The sequence below is a fragment of the Chenopodium quinoa genome, unplaced genomic scaffold (assembly GCF_001683475.1).
Source record: "Chenopodium quinoa cultivar QQ74 unplaced genomic scaffold, ASM168347v1, whole genome shotgun sequence".
NCBI classification, from domain to species: Eukaryota; Viridiplantae; Streptophyta; class Magnoliopsida; order Caryophyllales; family Amaranthaceae; genus Chenopodium; species Chenopodium quinoa.
Window position 1 is genome coordinate 5,689,350 of NW_018743292.1, and position 18,894 is coordinate 5,708,243.

The 18,894-nt window shown below is 34.5% G+C and overlaps 1 protein-coding gene across 1 annotated transcript; it reads right to left on the bottom strand.

Moving 5' to 3' along the window:
* Window positions 1–310: 310 nt before the first annotated feature.
* LOC110735856 (beta-galactosidase 3-like) lies at window positions 311–17,964 on the bottom strand. The gene is made up of 37 exons (XM_021916034.1): window positions 17,592–17,964; window positions 14,940–15,035; window positions 14,729–14,841; window positions 14,501–14,567; window positions 14,310–14,402; window positions 14,084–14,227; window positions 13,872–13,966; window positions 13,351–13,459; window positions 13,149–13,233; window positions 12,937–13,055; window positions 12,683–12,847; window positions 12,408–12,589; window positions 12,073–12,164; window positions 11,865–11,974; window positions 11,659–11,769; window positions 11,450–11,557; window positions 11,192–11,337; window positions 10,782–10,894; window positions 8,204–8,412; window positions 7,537–7,632; window positions 7,319–7,431; window positions 7,099–7,165; window positions 6,867–6,959; window positions 6,352–6,495; window positions 5,465–5,553; window positions 5,234–5,339; window positions 4,849–4,936; window positions 4,543–4,661; window positions 3,918–4,082; window positions 2,969–3,177; window positions 2,652–2,761; window positions 2,235–2,344; window positions 1,948–2,055; window positions 1,632–1,742; window positions 1,323–1,534; window positions 634–970; window positions 311–541 (listed from the first exon to the last, which is right to left on the bottom strand). Exons 1-37 carry the CDS (start codon window positions 17,763–17,765, stop codon window positions 431–433), a joined length of 4,719 nt encoding a protein of 1,572 aa, XP_021771726.1. The 5' UTR covers window positions 17,766–17,964; the 3' UTR covers window positions 311–430.
* Window positions 17,965–18,894: the final 930 nt, after the last annotated feature.

Sequence of the window (18,894 nt, forward strand, 5' to 3'; positions counted from 1 at the left end):
CTCACACATCACCATTTCTCCCTACGAAGGAAACTAGCATGACAGATAGCTTAGAGTTTTCACTTGCACAGTTGCACCAAACAATATAGACATGAAATATTGTAAGTCAGTAATAATAATGTGCTCAACATATATCATTTTTAGTTTTGTGCACATTGGAAGATATATTGAATGAAAAGTATGCATTTCATGAATTGGTATTACTCCGTACAATGTTTATCTTGAATGTAATAAATGCCTCGCTGTTTCCTTTCCTCTTTTCTTCCCCAATTCTCTCCTCAACTTCTGGTGGGAGAATATTCTGGGTTGCTGAAAAACCGGCCATATTTTTTTTTGGTATGATGTATATGACTCAACACTCATAACGAGGGTGTTCCCTAACTGAATAAAACTAGGAAGTAGCTAATACAATTATCAATATAACTGCCTATCAACTGCAAACTGCTTCAACAGCAAGCCTTCTAATTGTTCCCGGACAATGACCTAAATCGAAATTATCTTTGCTCAACTCAACGCTGCAGTCCCTTCTATTTAAGCAAACCTGCAAACAAATAATAATATAACATATGAGGGAGGCTATTCTTATGCTTCTAAGAAACAGCTAAGAAAATCAGGAAGAGAAACGTTTTTCACCTTTTCCAGCACAGATGCAGAATTGGGATCATGGCAGTCTCCCTGGATGTACGACCCACAAGCTCCCGAAGGGTTCCCAAAACTGGCGAACTTAATAGCAGATATGCGAGTATTACTAGGGCAGCTTAGCTGCGCAGTTGCCTTTTTATCGTTGGTGTCTTTCACAGCAGTGGTCCAGGATTCAACAGAGACAGAAGGATGATCTTCAGAAACGAAACTGCAAACACCTGTGGCTTTCCTCTTGGAGAACCTAATCTCAGTTGGATCTCCACCAATTTCTTCAAAGATAACCAATACATTGCCTGATGGCTTAAACCAAGACCGTGGAACATGATACCTGCACCAGAGGAAGTGATTTAGATTGACCAGCTAACAAAGTGGACAATACTAATACTCCAAAAAAAAAAAAAAAAAAAAAAAAAAAAAACGAAAGATGAGAAAAAGAAAATATATATTCAGCAAGTTTAAGTAAGCATTTCTCCTTTTGTGCCAGACGGAACCTGCATTCTTTAATGAAGATCAAATACTTGAAAAGGTGTTGAGGAAGCACGGGGATGGAAGTTTTGGATGTAAACAATACATCACCAAAATCATGCTTACATGTCGCATCTACTTGCAACAGTTGCAACAATATAGAAAGATACAAGATTCAAAATTATTAAAGAAGGGTTGCAACTATGTACTCGTACCATCTCTGGGTCGGTTCTCCACATCCCGTGCTGCACTTGTTGGGTAAAAATTTTCCACGGTAGTCACAATGATCAACACAATCATGATGCTTGGGACTTTTTCGAGGCCAATATCTTCCTATTTCCTCTCCATTCAACCAAGCTAAGCCCTTCCCCATATGTATCATATCCAGTCCTACAGGCTCATTCCCAGAGGGTGGGTCCACCAAAGCCTTCATAAGTCAAGCAGGTAAGAAATTATTAGATTGGCTCAAAAACTGAAAGCTAATTTCTAAATCTCAGATCACAAAGGCGTATTCTTGACTCTACCTTGTACCATGTAAGCGGTTTAGTCTTAGGTGGTTCAGTGGTCGACACCCAGTTTGTACTTTTCAAACCTTCACCTTTATACAGATTCAATTGCTCTCCCAGTAATCCAATCTGGGAGCACAAAAAATTGGAACAATGTGAGTCAGCATGCGAGCTTCCTTTTGCAGTTCATCATGTCAATACTAGTGCATGTGTACTCAAAAATTGTACAGGCAACTCAGATAGTTGAAAGAATAATGAAGATATGTTCTATGAGAAACTAGGAACTACTTTAGTGAGAAACGATATGATGGAGGTGGAAAACAAAAATAGTAACCTTGTAGGTCCAATTAAATTTAGTTAGATTCACAGCTCCTTTGTTAAGTCCTTTGATTTCAACACTTGTTAGGCCTGCTCCTATCCATTCGTACTGTGGCCCTGCAGTCTGGAGGTAAAATACACTTAGAACCCAAGAAAGAAGAGTAGAAATCAAGGACAATCATACTGATAACTCTCTAGGTAATAAAGACGACTATCAAGCTAACGATTAAGTAAATATTACATAATAAATGAAAAATAGAAGCATAAACATATTGTTCAGGGGTCAAAGTGATGAAAGCTTACTTGCAAGCCGACAGTCATGCTAAGAAGAGCAATTTCATTCTTTCCAGCCTTTAAAGATATGGGAATCACAGATTCAAAGGAAAAGACCGATCCATTCCCAAATCCACTACCTGGATATATAGAAGAGTTAGTGAATAAGCACAAAAGCATTTGGCAAGAAAAAATTCTTTAGGTTCTAGTATAAAAGATACTGAAGAGCCGAAGAGGAGAGAAGGAAGATAAAGAGAACACTTTTGCAGATAATAACATTAAATTCTGGCCACAATGGGCACATTACTCAGATGCAGTTGTGTTATACTCCGTAATCTCATTAGTGACCTAACATATTATGTATGTGCTACTGATGTGACAGAAGCAGAAGAGACATTGATTTCTTATATAATGAAGCAAGCTGTGGAAGGATAATTCATGTATCACCTTGAAGTTTTTGATTCACAAAAACATGAAGAGCATGGCCCTTTGATTTTACAGATAGTACTGGACTGCTTCTGTCTTTCAAGAACTTCTCATCACTGTCAACATACAGGCTGCAAATAAAAAAAGAAGCGCCAGTTACACCTATGATTAAATGCAAGGGAAATGCCAATTATCAAGGACATTGGTCTTCTTATTGAATGTTTACAGAATCCAAACTTCCTAGAGAATCCATTTCTTGAAGGGTAAAATACATGTAAAACCAAGATGAAAGCAAACAAAAAAATTAGGAAAATGGCAGTGAACATGCCGAATTCAACCTTGTTGTGATCCAGAGGTAGTCAGTAGAATCTTTTGTTGTATTTATATGATCAACAAAACCTGTCATATTGAATTCAGGTGTTGCCCATATTCCAGGTTTTTCAACAAACACTTTCCATTGAAGAGCTTTCAAGTCTTTGCTAGGTGGCACCACTGATGGCCTGAGATTCTCAGGCACCATATCAACCACAGAAGCCTGGGATCCAACCTGATGAAAAAGGCAGTAAGTTTGAATGCTGCATAGGGCAATATTGCACAGCAAAGTGCATGCAATCCTCTTTGCTTTAATTTGATCCCACAACTGTGAAACACTGATAGGTTTTGATTCCCTTCTCAATTACTTATAACAGGTCCTGGTAGCCAGGAAGCAATTGCCACAATAAAGAAAAAACCAAAGGAGGCTTTTTTAACATGATCCTTGGGGCCAATTTTGAACAGTTTGATATTAATACATATCCCCTCCATCGTTTCACTACAGGGAGATTGACATGTAGATTAAGAATAATGGATAGAGAAAGAAAATTTGGAAATGGAGAGGGAGATAATAAGGAAAGTGTGTGGATGCAGAGACAAGTAAGAGAAAATTAACTTGAAAAGACAAATGTGAAATAATTTGAAGACATTCAGACATTGGACATCCATAAGGCAATTTGTGAAATCTATTCAAGGACAGAAGCATGTTACAACGTACAAGGATTTACAAACATATAATGTCAGATTGGAAAATACATTTTATGTAGCTTAAAAGCACCGCCAATTATTTTCCAAAGAGCACTACTGTTTACTACATTAGCCAATAGTAAAGACGAGTTAATTTTTGTTCTGTCATGGTTTATAAAGATTTTGCTGGACATAGAGTAAAATAGTATACTGAAACACTGAGAGTTCAATAGTCTCAATGATAAACAATGATCAGGGGGATAAAGAACCTTAAATGCGGAAACTGACCTTGGCAGTGTTATACACTACATTTTTGCAGTCTGGCAAGATGCTAACTGACCATGCTGGCAGATGGTATGTCTTGTTTCTGAATTTCACAACTGTATCAGTTTTGTTGTCCATATTGGCAAGGAAGGCTGCACAAACTCCAGATGAGTCTGTAAATACATTGGCCTGCATAGTGGTGCTAAATTAAGAGCTAGATAGATATCATACTAATGCAAAATGCAAACAGAAAGAAATGCAAAATTGCAAATGCTTTCTGAGATGCCTATGGGCAGCAACTGGTCTAATCTAGTAATCTTTATAACAGGCATACATTATAATAACACAAAGATGTAACTTGAAAGCAGCTTTAAGGAAGATTTTCTCAATCTCACAGAGCTCTTTGTGTAACATTGCGAATGTTTCATTGCACTTATTTCCATTATCTATTAAAGAATGAATTGTCATACTACATTATCTCTTCAGTTTAGTTGTACAGAGGTCAAAAATTAGAGTCAATATGCGAATGTCACATTAAGTCTTGAGAGACAAAATAAAGCCAACCTTTATAAATTGACGGACAACTCCAAGACTTTTAAATTATATCACTAGCAAGAAAACTGAGGTACCAAAGAAGAAAAATAGTCACCTCTTGTTGAGGACCAAGAGAAACATTAGTCCTCTCTCCAGTAATCAGTGCATTCTCACACAACTTCAATGCTCCATGAAGTTCCTTGAGATGTCCCCACTTAGGAAGCCTTGGTAAACCTGGAAGAAAAAAAGTAAAGAGGTTAATCATGTAAAGCTCATCTTTCTACTTTCTTCCTAGCCATCAGAAGCACTAAAGATAATATAAAGGATGCAAGAGCATCTTCCATTTTGATTTATCTCATAAAATTGACTATAACTGAAAGATGTTCAGGATGAACATTGGAAAAGCAATGGAGTAAAATACCATATTCATCAATTGGTGCATCATAATCATAACTTGTTGTAATAAATGGTCCACCAGCAGTGCGACCAAAATTTGTTCCGCCATGATACTGAATCAGAAATTATAGCGCACACAAAAAAAAATATTGTTAAAGAAGACAAAAGAGGAAAAAAATATCTAATGCCTTTCCAACTTCCTTTCTCTTCCTTTCAAAAAAATAAAAAACCTTCCTTTCTCTTTTGTACCTTCTCATTCCTTTGAATCTCTGGCCTTTTTTTTTTTTTTTTTTTTTTTTTAATTCTATGTCAATCTCTGTATCAATTGTTAGAATCATAGTACCTAACTAGAGTTACTCGACAATGGCCATATACAGTAAATCAGTAACACAGAGATTGGGTAAACTAACCATGTAATAGTTGTGTACACTGCCACCCTTCTGAAAAAAACGAGCAACAGCATAAGCAACATCTTCGACAGGTCTGTGAGGATCCACGTCGCCAAATGTTTTGAACCTGGAGCAGAAGTCAAATAGTCTGTTCAATCATGAACTTATTTATAACGAGATGCTTAAAAATCTAAAAACTTGGAAAGCTCAAGATCTTGAAAGGCAACTCAAAAAACATGTTAGCAAAGTTACCATCCAGGCCAGTTCTCAGTCCAAATCTTCGGACTTTTAGAAGAACTTGGAGTAAAGTCGTCACAGTAGAATCCATTACAAGTATTTATCTGCAAATAATTAGCATGGTCACATAAACTATGGCTCATTGATGATTGATTTCTGTTAAGTTCCTAAAAAATTCATTAAACAAGACAAAAAACCGCAAGCATATGAATGGGAAACCTGTGTAAACTTAATGTAATGGTATTAAAGCATACAATTTCTACCACAAGCAAGAAACATCCTTTACACAAGTTGACCTATATAATTCTCCCGAAAAGGAGAATGTTTTACTCGCAACATTTACATAATCAGTTAATAAAAAATAAAAAAAATAATAGTAATGGTTATTCATAAAATAAAATAAAGAAAGGGTGAGACATCTCTCTGCTTATTCCTTTTTTGTTTTTTGGAAAGGAGAGGGACAAAAGAAGATATAGAAAGTCAGAAACACCTCAACTGAAGCAGCACCTTTCATATTATTATTTCTGAAAGGAAGTAGTGATAGATCCTGGAGTTTCAGTTATCATTAAAAACAATCAAGAAATCCAATAATGAGCCATGTATATAGGATGTGATGGAAGAGGAAATCAGCTTGGGGCTCAACAGAACCACCCACAATGCCCAAAGGGATGATTAGATCTAGACACTATAACACAACATAATAAGCAGACACAGATGGATGGACAGACATGAAACACAACTAGACAAGATCAGCAAAATAGTTCAAGAAGTAGTTATATGTTTGCAGCTATGTCACATGTGAAGGTTTAGATAATAAACCTTTCCGAGCAAAATACATGGGAAGAAAAGAAATCACAGAATTCACACATGGAAAATGAACCTGCATATCCAAATATTCTCACCACAGGATCAGGTGTATCCCACTGCTGGCACATTATCCAAGGCACACCTATGTTCTGAGAAAGGGCCATATTAGCAGCCCACAAGGCATATTTCTTCCCTCCATCTCCATATGATTGTTCATAATAACCATATTCATTTTCTACCTACAAGAAAAAAGAAAAATAATACCAAGTATTAAATGAATACTCTAATTGTATGAATTGACATTACAAGAAGGAAAACAAAACCAATAGAGCCACAAAGAACTTATAAAACAAAAGCAAAAAGTGCTCAAATGCAAGACAGCACTATATATAACAGAATTTTTGTAGAACAGAACCAACTCACTACCAGAAGTGCTCTATAATCCTATATCACTTAACTTCTCAAATATACAAATGCTTTGTAAGAACAGAAAAATATAGCTTTTGAACTAAGTTCTGCTTTACTTGCTACTTCTAACACTTCCACATTTTGCTATGCAGTGCAACATCCATTTCAGGACTTGCTTAAACAATATTTAATTTGAATGTACCTGAGCCATGATGATCGGACCTCCTTGTGATGCAAAAAGCTTCTCCTTCTTCATCAGGTCCACTATGTATGTCGTGAACTTCTTCATGTAATACTGCATAGGACAACCACCAACACAGAAAAGTTAAAGATTCATGCTAAACATTTTGGCAATTGAATAGGTTTCTTCCATTATAAATCTAAATTTATTGCATATAAGGTTGGCGACCCTGAAGGAAGAGATAATTCAGTACCTTCCATTGCTCATTGTCAGTCCTAAATACAGTTCCAGGTACATAGTGCAGCCAAACAGGAACCCCTCTGCAAAGAGACACATTGCGTTTTTTCACACAATCATATAAACATCCAAAGTTCCTCAAAAAAAGAAAAATATAAACATCCAAAGATTGTGAGCAATATCATCCTAATTTCCCAAATATATTGAATAAAGATTCCTGAAAACAACAACCATACCCAAAATTCCACTCTGCTGCAACAAAGGGTCCAATACGAAGCATCATATACATCCCAGCCTGCTGCACCGTCTTCACAAACTTAACTAGATCATACCGCCCCTCAAAATAGTACTATAAGATCACCAACCATAATCAACAGCACAAGTTGGCAGATTAGCAAAAAGTATTACAGAAAAGGAAATAACTAACACAAATTTTCACATTTTTCTAACTCACATTGTCAGGAGACAATTCGTGGCCGTTCCAAAATACATATGATTCAATGACATTGGCACCACCTTCCTTTGCCAGCTGAATTAAACCTGGCCACATCTACATTTTTCCAAAATACTCAAATCAACAACAAAACAAGGTTTCACATTGCAAATCACAGCAAAGCTTTAACATGAACATAATATTACAGTCCAGTCTCCAGATCATGACACTAAATCAACATGAAGTATTAAACTGACAGTGTAATATACAACAATTTAACAAGTATCAAGTAGCAGTATAACAAAAACAACAACAACAACAACAAAGCCTTAGTTCCAAAATAATTTGAGGTCAGCTAACATTGTCCGATATAGATAATGGGACATTTAAAGATAATCCGTTGAAAGAGTTTGAGAATGTCAGTGTAATATACAACATTGTAACAAATACCAAGTAGCAGTATAACCATAATTTAAAATTCCCACTTGGGCATAAACCCCCCAAAAATTTACAAGTATTAAATGATTATTCCCTGATTATTACTAAGCAAGCAACCACATACACAAACAAAACCAATATAACATAAACACGATTACACGAAACGCAAATTCTTGTATAAGACGGTCCAATAGTCACCACTAGGTATAATATAAAATGAGTAAGAGATAATAGAGAGAAAAATACTAACAGCAGGGACACTACGAGGGTAGTGAATAGCAGTAGAAATAAGAAGCTTCCTTTGTCCATCAATTATGAAAGAACGACTATCATATGAAACATTACTACCATACCCAACTGTTAATTGCAGAAACAATGCCAAAACCAAGCAATGTATTGAAATTAAACTAAACCCCATGTTTTCTTTGTAAGAAATTTCTACAGAAAGTGCAAAAATTCAGCTTAGAACTCCATTTATTTTTAGTGTAAATCAAATGAAAAGAATCAAGCTTTTTAAAAGGATTTGGGGTTTTTCTTACAAATATTTTTAGCTCAAAAAAATCAAGATTTTTTAACAGCTGGAGTATACTAAATTTGTGATGAATTAGTTTTGGAGTAGATGGGCATTCAACTGCTTGACCAATTGATTGCTGTCTTTTGCAATTTATAGGGGTATGTGTAAGAGAGAGAAAGAGAGCAAGCTTTACTTATCTTGAAATAAAGACATAAACTTTGAATAAATTACGACCCAAAAATGCAGATTTCAGACATAAGATACAATTAATTACTGATCAGTACTGTAATAAGTTGATCACTCAACAGAAAACACATGGAGTGACCGAGTAAGTAATTGGGTATTACAATCTTGTCCGTACTAGTCATTACTTAAATAACAAAGTGTATACTTGAATTTTTTTAATTGAACTATCGCCTAGCCACCTAGGCATGGTACGGGGCTGGTCGAACTTTGCGTATGCGTGTTGTGCTTTCGTGTTGACGGACTCACAGGCGCACACAACTCACTACCTTCATGTTGTGTCATGCCGTGTCTTCTATTTTAGAGGGATTACTAATATTAGGTCTGTTCACGGATCGAATATCAAAAATTGGTATTCAAATCTGATTTGAAAATTTTGGATATCGTATCCAAAATTTTCGGATCGGATGCTTCGATTATCCATTATCCAATATTAAGATTGTGATTACTTTCTAAAGTTCACTAATTTTAGCTTTTTTATCGCTAAGTTGTACAACATATTTTAACAAAATAGTAGTCTTTATGCAATAAATATTATCATCAAATATATTAAGAATATTAAAATAAGTTAATAATACAGGTCAGTTTTATATGAACAATTTAAAAAAATTATATATATTTCACTATTTTAGTCTTTATATTTCGGATATCTGAAATTTTGAAAATCAATATCCAAATCCGCATTCGATATCCGCTATCCGATCTGAAATGAAAACTCAGATCGGATATCCAAAAATTTGCACCGGTTACAAATCGAAATATTGAATTTTCGAATTCTCGGATAATTTTATACGGCCCCTAACTAACATACTTAGTAGGTAAATTTCTTACTTTGTTGAAACACCCTCCATTACCCAAAAATTTGATCCAAGTATAGCTCGTGGTCCAACATATAAAAATACCTACCGCAACCAATATTCTAAAACCACATCAAGTCGTGCCGCGGCCGAACTGGCTTGTCTTTCTGGTACATGTGGTTGGATCCAAATGCTAAAAGTGAAACAGAAATTGCTTGAGATCCTAATCCTAAAATAGAAGCTGCTTGAAATCCAGCAATTCTATTGTTTACAGTTTGATACTACTTATTAGACTGATTTATTGTAGGTTAAACAGGTGACATTATTAGCAAAAACCGTGACACAATTAATTAATCAAATAAAAAGACATTAAATTTGTATCAGAATCTCATTCTTAATTCCTCCTTAAAGTTATCAAATTAATAACCAAGATTATCTGAATTATTATGCAGAACAGTACAAGTAAAATATACAATGTCAGACCAATATCTTCCATTTATTTTCCATCAAAAATATCATCATTTTGGGTTAAATATATTAAATTTCAAGGTCCCATGCACATAAAACTGAAAGACAAATCCCATGTCTTATGTTGGGCGGTGATTACTCAATTCAAGGAGCAAAATCTGGTCACCAGAAAGTGGGCCCTCTCTTGGATCTATGCATATGGGTGGATTGGGCTGATCACAGTCCAACAAGGACAACTATTGTGGGCCGGGTTTCAGCATGTGTATACTTAAATGTAACCTAGATCTGGTCTGACAAGAGTTTGCATACTGAAACTCTACAAATAATTAACTTCAGTTCTCGAATATGTGAGAGCACGGTTTCCAATATTCTTGACGTAAAAGATGTTCGGATATGAGATTACAATTTTTAGGAGCCCAAAATCAGTATTGTTAATATATAAAATTTGAGGGACATTATGACGTCTTTATTTCAGAGTAAATCAAACTGAAGCAGTTACAAAAAAAGTTTAAGTTAAATCAGATTAGAAAATACAAAAGTTGATGTAAATTATGACTCTTATTAATCATCAGAAGCACAGTGTTTACATTCTGAGTAGTTCAATGTTATCCATAGCGATATAGTAAGCTATCAATCACTTGTAACTATGATGTATGCATAATTAATCATGATTTTTTTTTTTTTTCCCTGTAAAATAAAGAAAAGAATAAATAAAGAATCATGTATCATGTATGAATCCCTTCTGTTCTCATCAGGTATTTAATGTCACTTTTAACATTATCAACATTGCTGTCGCACTTGCTAGCTAGTAGTCCAGGATATGGTGTTGACAGAAACTTGAAGAGGATTTCCACCAACTCCCTCAAACAGAACCAGAAGATTTTCTGACGGTTTCAGAAAGGATCGGGGAATGTGGTACCTAGGATAGAATCAAGCATATCTTCAGTTGACTCGTACCAAAATGACAAATGAGACTCTAGTACAACCAGCAGAATGTTTTACTGCACGATCTGATTATCTTATCATTTTATATCTATGGTAAATATGTATTTATGCTGAATTATTGATGAGAAGCATTTGTCAGAGAAGTTCATTTTCTGTCTGAAATAACTTTATTAAGCTTGGCAATAAACTTGTTCCCAGGCTTTCTATCAGTTTTCATCAGTATATTCATAAAGGAAAAATGGACAAATGGCTTGTAGAAATGGCTACTTACATTGTTTGAGAAGGTTTTCCGTCAGGGGTAAGCAAGGACGCCCAATAACGACCAATACTTTGTCCATTGATCCAGGCTTCGCCTTTTCCCATACTGCTTAAGTCTAAGGCCACTGGATCTTCTCCGTCAGGTGCATCAAATGTGGTCTACCAAATTTCAAACCGTAAAATTGTGTTCAGTATGCATCGTAATATAAACTCTATAATTAAGACAAGGGACTTAAATTACTGTAAGCTTGAGTAGGCTACAAAATTTTACCTTATACCAAGTGAGAGGCTTTGCAGTAGAAGGTTCAAGTCCACCCCAAACCACTTTGCCAAGGTTCTGTTCTTTATAAATTTGTGAATCTTCTCCCAATAATCCAACCTGAGGACAATGTTATCATTGTAAGTTGAATGTATTGGAAACTTGAAATAGATATCTTGACAACTAGCAAAGGCCAACTACAAAGCCAAGAAGAATCAAACCTTGTATCCCCACGTATAATTCACTGCTAAATCGTAGGAATCATCTCCGTTGCATCTTACAGCCACTTCACGCAGTCCAGAAAACTTCCTTTCAAGATATGCTCCCGAATCCTTAAATACAAAGCAATAGAACAAAATTAATATGATCACAATGCAATCAATGCAAGGCAATGGTGTAAAATGAAACTCTTAACAAGTATTTATACCGGTAATCCCACCATCACACTTAGCACAGAAATATTGTTCAGTCCATTATCCAACTTAATAGGGGTTTCAAGTGAGAAATTCTTGACACCACGACTTCCATGTGCACCTCCTGTTTTTGTAATAGGTAAGAGAAAGAAACCAATAAGTATGTCAAGCCACTGCATAACATTATCCTTGGACACTGATAAATCAATGCTAATGACATACCAGCATATGCGCCATTCACAAAAGCATAAGCAACATGTGCAAAAGACCGAAGATGAAGTACTGGTTCACTACAAGAAGGATTAGCTTCAAAACTGCCAAAGCAACCCCAAAAAATTAGAAGGTTAAATGCATAAACTCAAGATTTGTTATTTTCACCTAAATTCTCCTCATCTAAGCTTATAATAATATATAGCCTTATTCTGAAATTTATTTTAGTTGAAAATTGAATTTGGTAACTCTAATCAAAACTTATATTTGCTAAAACTTCTTTCAAAGGTGAAAAGAACAAATCATGGACATCTTGTTTTAATAGTTCAAGGCAAAAATCAATTTACCTTAGAGTGTACCAGAGATAATCAGATTCATCTTTTGTTACATTCATTTGTTCTAGTAAAGCACCTGCCTTCAAAGAAGTGTCAGAGAAGTTCGGTATCACCTCATTTAATAACTCCCATTTAGTAGCTGAGCTGATAGCTAGTTCTGATCTTGCATTTCTCTTTCCACTTTCAGTTGTTATCTGCGAAATGAGATATATTTAGAGCATAAACAAATCATAGCTCAATTTTTCTGTGATTGCAAGCTAAGTGCTAAAATCTAGAGCTATGATTACCGTTGCTGTGTTAAAAGTTATATTCACACAATCTGGAAGGATGCTAATTGACTTCGGAGGAAGTTGATATGATCTGTTCTGAAACACAACATTTGCGCTATTTCTTGTGTCATTGTTTATAAAAAAGGCAGCACAACCTCCACTCTCTTCTTGGAAAACATAAGCCTGGTTATCAAAATCATGATCATCAATGAGATGTATATAAAAGTAATCATTTTCTCTGACAACTGAATCGAATGAAAACAGTCAATTACCGCCTGTAGTTGACCCAAGGAAAGATAGGACTTCTTTCCCTCAAGCAAGGTTTTTGAGCAAGCTTTTATCACCATATGAAGCTCCCGAAGGTGGCCCCATTTAGGTTGCCTTATAAGACCTATATATTGAGAGAGAAAAGAAATCAAATCATGTAATGTAAGTTTATAATTTTATATACATACATATGTGAACCAAACCTGGCAGTACTCACCATATTCATCAAGGGGTGCTTCATCATAGTAACTGGTGGTAACATAAGAAGTGCCTGTTCTTCCAAAATTTGTTCCTCCGTGATACTATATACATGTCAGAAACCAGAAGTAAATCTGAGATAACTAAGTATATAATGGAAAGTGTTCGAAAGGATTAAGAAATAGGGTATCTGAAATGTGACAGCTTAAATAACTACATACCATGTAGTAATTCACGTAACATCCATTATTTTTTGCAAGAAAAAGTGAGACGTGAAATGCAATCTCTTCCGCAGACCTTATGTATGGCTTCCCACCAAAGACTTGGAAGCTGCGTCGAACAATTATAAGGTTACCAGAGAAGTAGATTTCTGATACACATAAATGTAAATACTACGCTTTAAACTCTTGTTATTTTACTTAGTGTGACATATGTGCTTCATATTCTTTCATATACCTATCTGAGCTTATTTGCCTTGTTAATCTTGATGTAGAATATATTTGCCCTTATCTGAACTTATATTAGTTGTAAATTGAAATTAGGTTACTGATTCAGGTGTCTAAAGATGACTCGATGTGTAACTATAATTTGTTGAGGCTTCAAAGCAGAGTTTCAATGACAGGTACTGTATGAAATTATGCGGTTAACAACATAAGAAAATGCCCATAACATCAACTACTTTTAATACCAAAAGGAAGCTAAGCACCATAACAGCTAATTGCTTAAGTTAAATCATACATACAAAGATGTCCAGTTTTCCGTCCACATTGATGGTTTATTTGGGGAGTTAGGTCCAGCAAAAGTTTCCCCGCATTTCATCCCATTGCACGTATTAATCTGTTGAGTATAAATCGTAACTAAAGACATCAAACAAATTATAAGAACAACAAGATCAAATTCTTCTGTTTATTATAAATAGATATGACAAGAAAGATTGGCGATGAAGGAACTAACCACAGGATCAGGAGCATCATTTTGCTTACACATCACCCAAGGAACACCAGTCTGAAGCCCAACGGCCATACCAGCAGCCCAGCGTACATAAGAATGCCCTTTTTTCCCAAAAGCTGCTTCAACGTTTTGATATTCATTTTCAATCTATTTCAAGATTCACAATTTGTAAAGTTACAAGTTACTTCAAGAAAATTCTATCATCAGAAATGCTAGTAACTCATCTTACCTGTGACAATATTATAGGGCCTCCTTGTGAAGCATATAACTCCTCTGATTTCATGAGGTTTACTAGTTTTGTAGTAAAATTTTGCATATAGAACTACAAAAAGAAAAACACTGTGAGCAAAACTCCAAGACAATAACACATATCAAAGTAATTATATCAGACAAAATCCAAGAAACAGAACAACTAAGTACTTTGAACGGTCCGTTGTCTGTTCTATATGTAATGCCAGGGATGTCATGCAGCCAAAATGGAAAACCCCTGCAAAATCACAATAGTGCATCCATTAGACCATTACTAGCAAGAGTTGCATAAGAATCATTCCAGAAAACATATAATATCTCATTACCAAAGGCAGGATAATTGGGCTTTAGAAATAAAATATACAAACAAACAAATAATGCAAATGTGTAAATACAGACCCATAACTCCATTCACTTTCGATGTAAGGACCGATCCTGAGGCAGACATACAACCCTTGTGCTTGAACTTCCTTGATGAACTTTACTAAATCATACCTCCCAGTGAAATCATACTACACAAAACAAGATAAAAAGAACATCGATACGACTATATGAGGATAGAAGAAAGGGAGAATATTACCATGAATGTGGGGTAAAAGAACATACATACCTGACCTGGTCGGGGTTCATGGACGCTCCAAAACACATAAGTTTGAATTACATCCAGTCCACCGTCTTTGGCCTTGGCTATTAACGATGGCCACATCTGAAAATCATTCAAAAGGTCAGCAAGTCACTAGGTGTACCTTCATCATTTACTGCCCTTATAAGATTATAGACGAATACATGACTAATTCATGAGAACAACGATGAGATATTCATATTTTTAGATTGTTGAGTCTTCATATAACAATAATACAGTGTAGGAAATACCTTATTGTCTCAAATGTTCGAGGTAATGTACAAGCATTTGCGTCTATTTCTCCAATCATTACTTTTGCCATATTATGATTAATGTGTTCTAAACTCCGCTCCTACATGAATTAGAGACATGTACATAGAGAATCCATTTTCTTAACATGTGTTACTTACCATGACTCGATCAATCAGAGTAAGAAATTGAAATCACCCTAAACCCTCTCCTCGCGGGAGATTAATTCCTAATAAAATAAACGAATTTCCTCGCCCCACAATTATTATTATTTTTTTTTAAATGCACATGAGAAACAACGAGAAAAAACTAAGGAGGAACAAAGCACGACAAGGCCACACCAACTACATCATATGTAAAATACGACCTAAAGCTAAAAGGGGCTTCAATTATAGATACATTATGATGTAAGGGTACTTCAATTGATCGTCGTATTCATACCGGGTACAAGCGTGTATTATATGAATATTGGATAATTTGTTATACTTTATGCTCCGTATTATTTATACAGTATATTTTTAATAAACTTTGTTTCCAATTAATTCATTTTAATAATTTTTTAATAAAGATTGAATTATTTGAGTATTTTATATTTAGAATATATTTTTCATCAAACTTCCTAACACAAATTTTTATATGTGGTTGGCCAAACCGTGTGGCTGGAGTTACTTATAGGGGTTACTTATTTCGGGGTTACTTATTTCAGGTTACTCAATCAGTCAGGGATTACTTAGTCGGTTAGCGTGTTTTTTGTGTGAGAGTAACCCCTAACCGACCGAGTAACCCCTGAATAAGTAACCCTTGACTAACCGAGTAACCCATGAATAGCTAACCTTGGAATAAGTAACCTCGGCCACACGGTGTAGCCAGCCATACAGAAAAAGCACCAAACTTTATAAGTATTATTTAAAAACTACACCGTAACCGTGTGTCTCCATAACTTTTGTCTTTTGAGAAAACAAAAAGGATTAAAGTTTTGGTTTGTTATATTTTCTAAACAAAATATTATGTACTTATTTGTTCATATTTCATTTTAAGATGTCCCTTATAGATTGGTAATATTGCCCTAAAAAATTTCACCCTTTTTGTCAATCTGGCTCCCATGGATATTAAGCTATTTAGGTCTTCATTCAAAATGGACTCTATATTACCATACACTAAGTATTATGTGGCTTAATGCTTAATAATGAGGTTTTGTGTACGCTATGGCAGATGTTCAAATTTTCATTACCTTATTTGTAATTTTGCATTACTTGTATAGAATTACAAGGCCAACTATGGCCTAATTATTTTCTTTATTAACTTTAATTATGAAACCTGCATTTCACAACTCCATAACTAAATTAAGAATTACAAGCTCAAAGTTGAAACTTCTAAGTTCTACAGAAAGACAGCTAATTGAAGTATTTGAGTTCTGACATAAATAGCTTTATTTTTGAATCCAACAATAGTTTAAGACTGTTACCTTTAAAAAAGAGTAATGCTGATAAAGATATGATGAAAATCGTGTACCTTTCCATGTGTTTTAAAAGTGATGAAAGTTAGAGTGTTATCTCTCTTTTTGGGGTGTTATAAATCACATGATTTATAAGTGTAACACTTATTAAAACACGGAGAGAGTAACAACAAATTAACATAAGATGAAACAATTTCCTTATAAGATACGGAGTATGTACTATCATATAAATTCTAAAGCTATGATTCACTGTAGTAAAAAAATTCTTATTGAACTCCAATAACAACAAATTAACATAAAATAAGAAACAATTTTCTTACATGATACGGAGTATATACCATCATATAAATCCTAAAGCTATGATTCACTGTACTAAATCCTATCAATATTAGCATATGATCATATCCTCACATAAAAAATCCTATAGATAATAATCTTCTAATTAATATCAATATGGATTTTCTGATATTAATTACATCAAACATCTATCTCTAATGTAGTATGAGAATCATTAGAGGTGTTACGTAAATCACAAGATGATATCTATCATTTCTTACATACACGCGGTCACCCAGAAGAGGAAGCCATTGTATTCTGGATGAAAACTGAGAATATCAACTAATTAATTTATTTAAACAAGTAGCCGGATATTTTTATTGTATAATGTACATGTTTATTTGTTTAATCCTGTATTATTTACTTATACCAAAGCATTAGAAATTCATTTAAATTCAACTAACTCATTCAAACCAAACAGAAATCACACAAGAACTTGTCTGAAAAATTCTCATTGGAACTCCATTAACAACAAGTTGACACCTTTGTCAATACCAAAATATTCTTAAATTCATAACCTACATACATAAGGTAAAACAATGTATAGTCGAGTATCTGACACGGGTACTTTAAGATAGAAAAAAGCCGAGAATACTAACCTCGGGGGTGCTTCGAGGATAATGAATGGAACCGGAGAAGAGGAGCTTCCTCTGCCCACCAACAATGAGAGACCTTCCATCATACGTTACTTCACCACCTTCTTCATCACTGCCTCTACTTGTAACAATCACCATTGCCATTACTCCCATTAAAACCCAATATCTTCCCTCCATTTTTTTTAAATTACTCTCTTTTAATTTGATTTATCTGTCTTAATTCTTCACAAGAATGAACAATGCTGCATTACTATTTCAAGGAATTTATTGGCAGCACCTCAAACTAAGAGCATATAAGAAGACTCAACACAAATGAAGAACTTTAAAGCTACTACTTTTATAACAAGAAACAACAAAATAAGCTTGAACAAAATATATCCAACTTATTCCTTGTTTTTGGTCAGTTTATAAAGCTGAGTAAATTGTCTAAATTAACCTCACAACTCACGGGTTTTGTTTTAAAATTTTCACTGTCATTATTATAGCTCCTAATATGTTTGAAATTTTGGGCGGTCATGACTTTTAAGATTGTGACATACAACTATACTAGTACACAACTAATGTGTTTTGTTTCTTTTGTTTCTTTAAATTTGCCTTGAATACTCCGTATTTGATATGTTTTGACTTTTAGTATAACTTGATATCTCAATAATAATTTAAAAAAATCTTACAATATCTTACTTATTATTAACATTTTAAATAATTTTATATAATAATAAAAAAGATGGTTAAAGTTGTACTCCATATTAAAAATCAAAGCATATCAGTCTGCCAGATATTCAAGAATGAAAATAGTATTGTATGAGTTTATTACTTTCACGTAACTACATTTGGTTTCCCCAATTTCTGCTACTATGCTAGTATCCCTACTATTAACCGAAAATTTAAAAAGCACATGCATCTATACGACTACACCTCTGTTGAGCAATGGGACAAACAAAAGGGGTAGAGGGAGAGTACTTATGGAACAAAATTAATTTGCTAGGTTCATTCTTCGTTATAAATCTTATGGGGTTAAATTAGGAACTTTACTATTTAATATCATCCCTTTTATATTTAGTTTTGTTTTCCTTATTTAGAGGTTGGAAATTTAGTGGGAAACTTGGCTGAAATTCCACGGTTTTCCCTTCTAAGCTTAGGGTATAAGAGAGGAAGTTATAAATGATCCGTGAAAGGAATAATTGAGTCACTTTTGATGGCCGTTTGATCACATCATTTCAATGCGGTTTGTTATGTGCATGATTATATGTTTGTAGCTTTAAATGTGGATGTATGTGCTTGCTTACTAGAAGTGTGCGTATATATA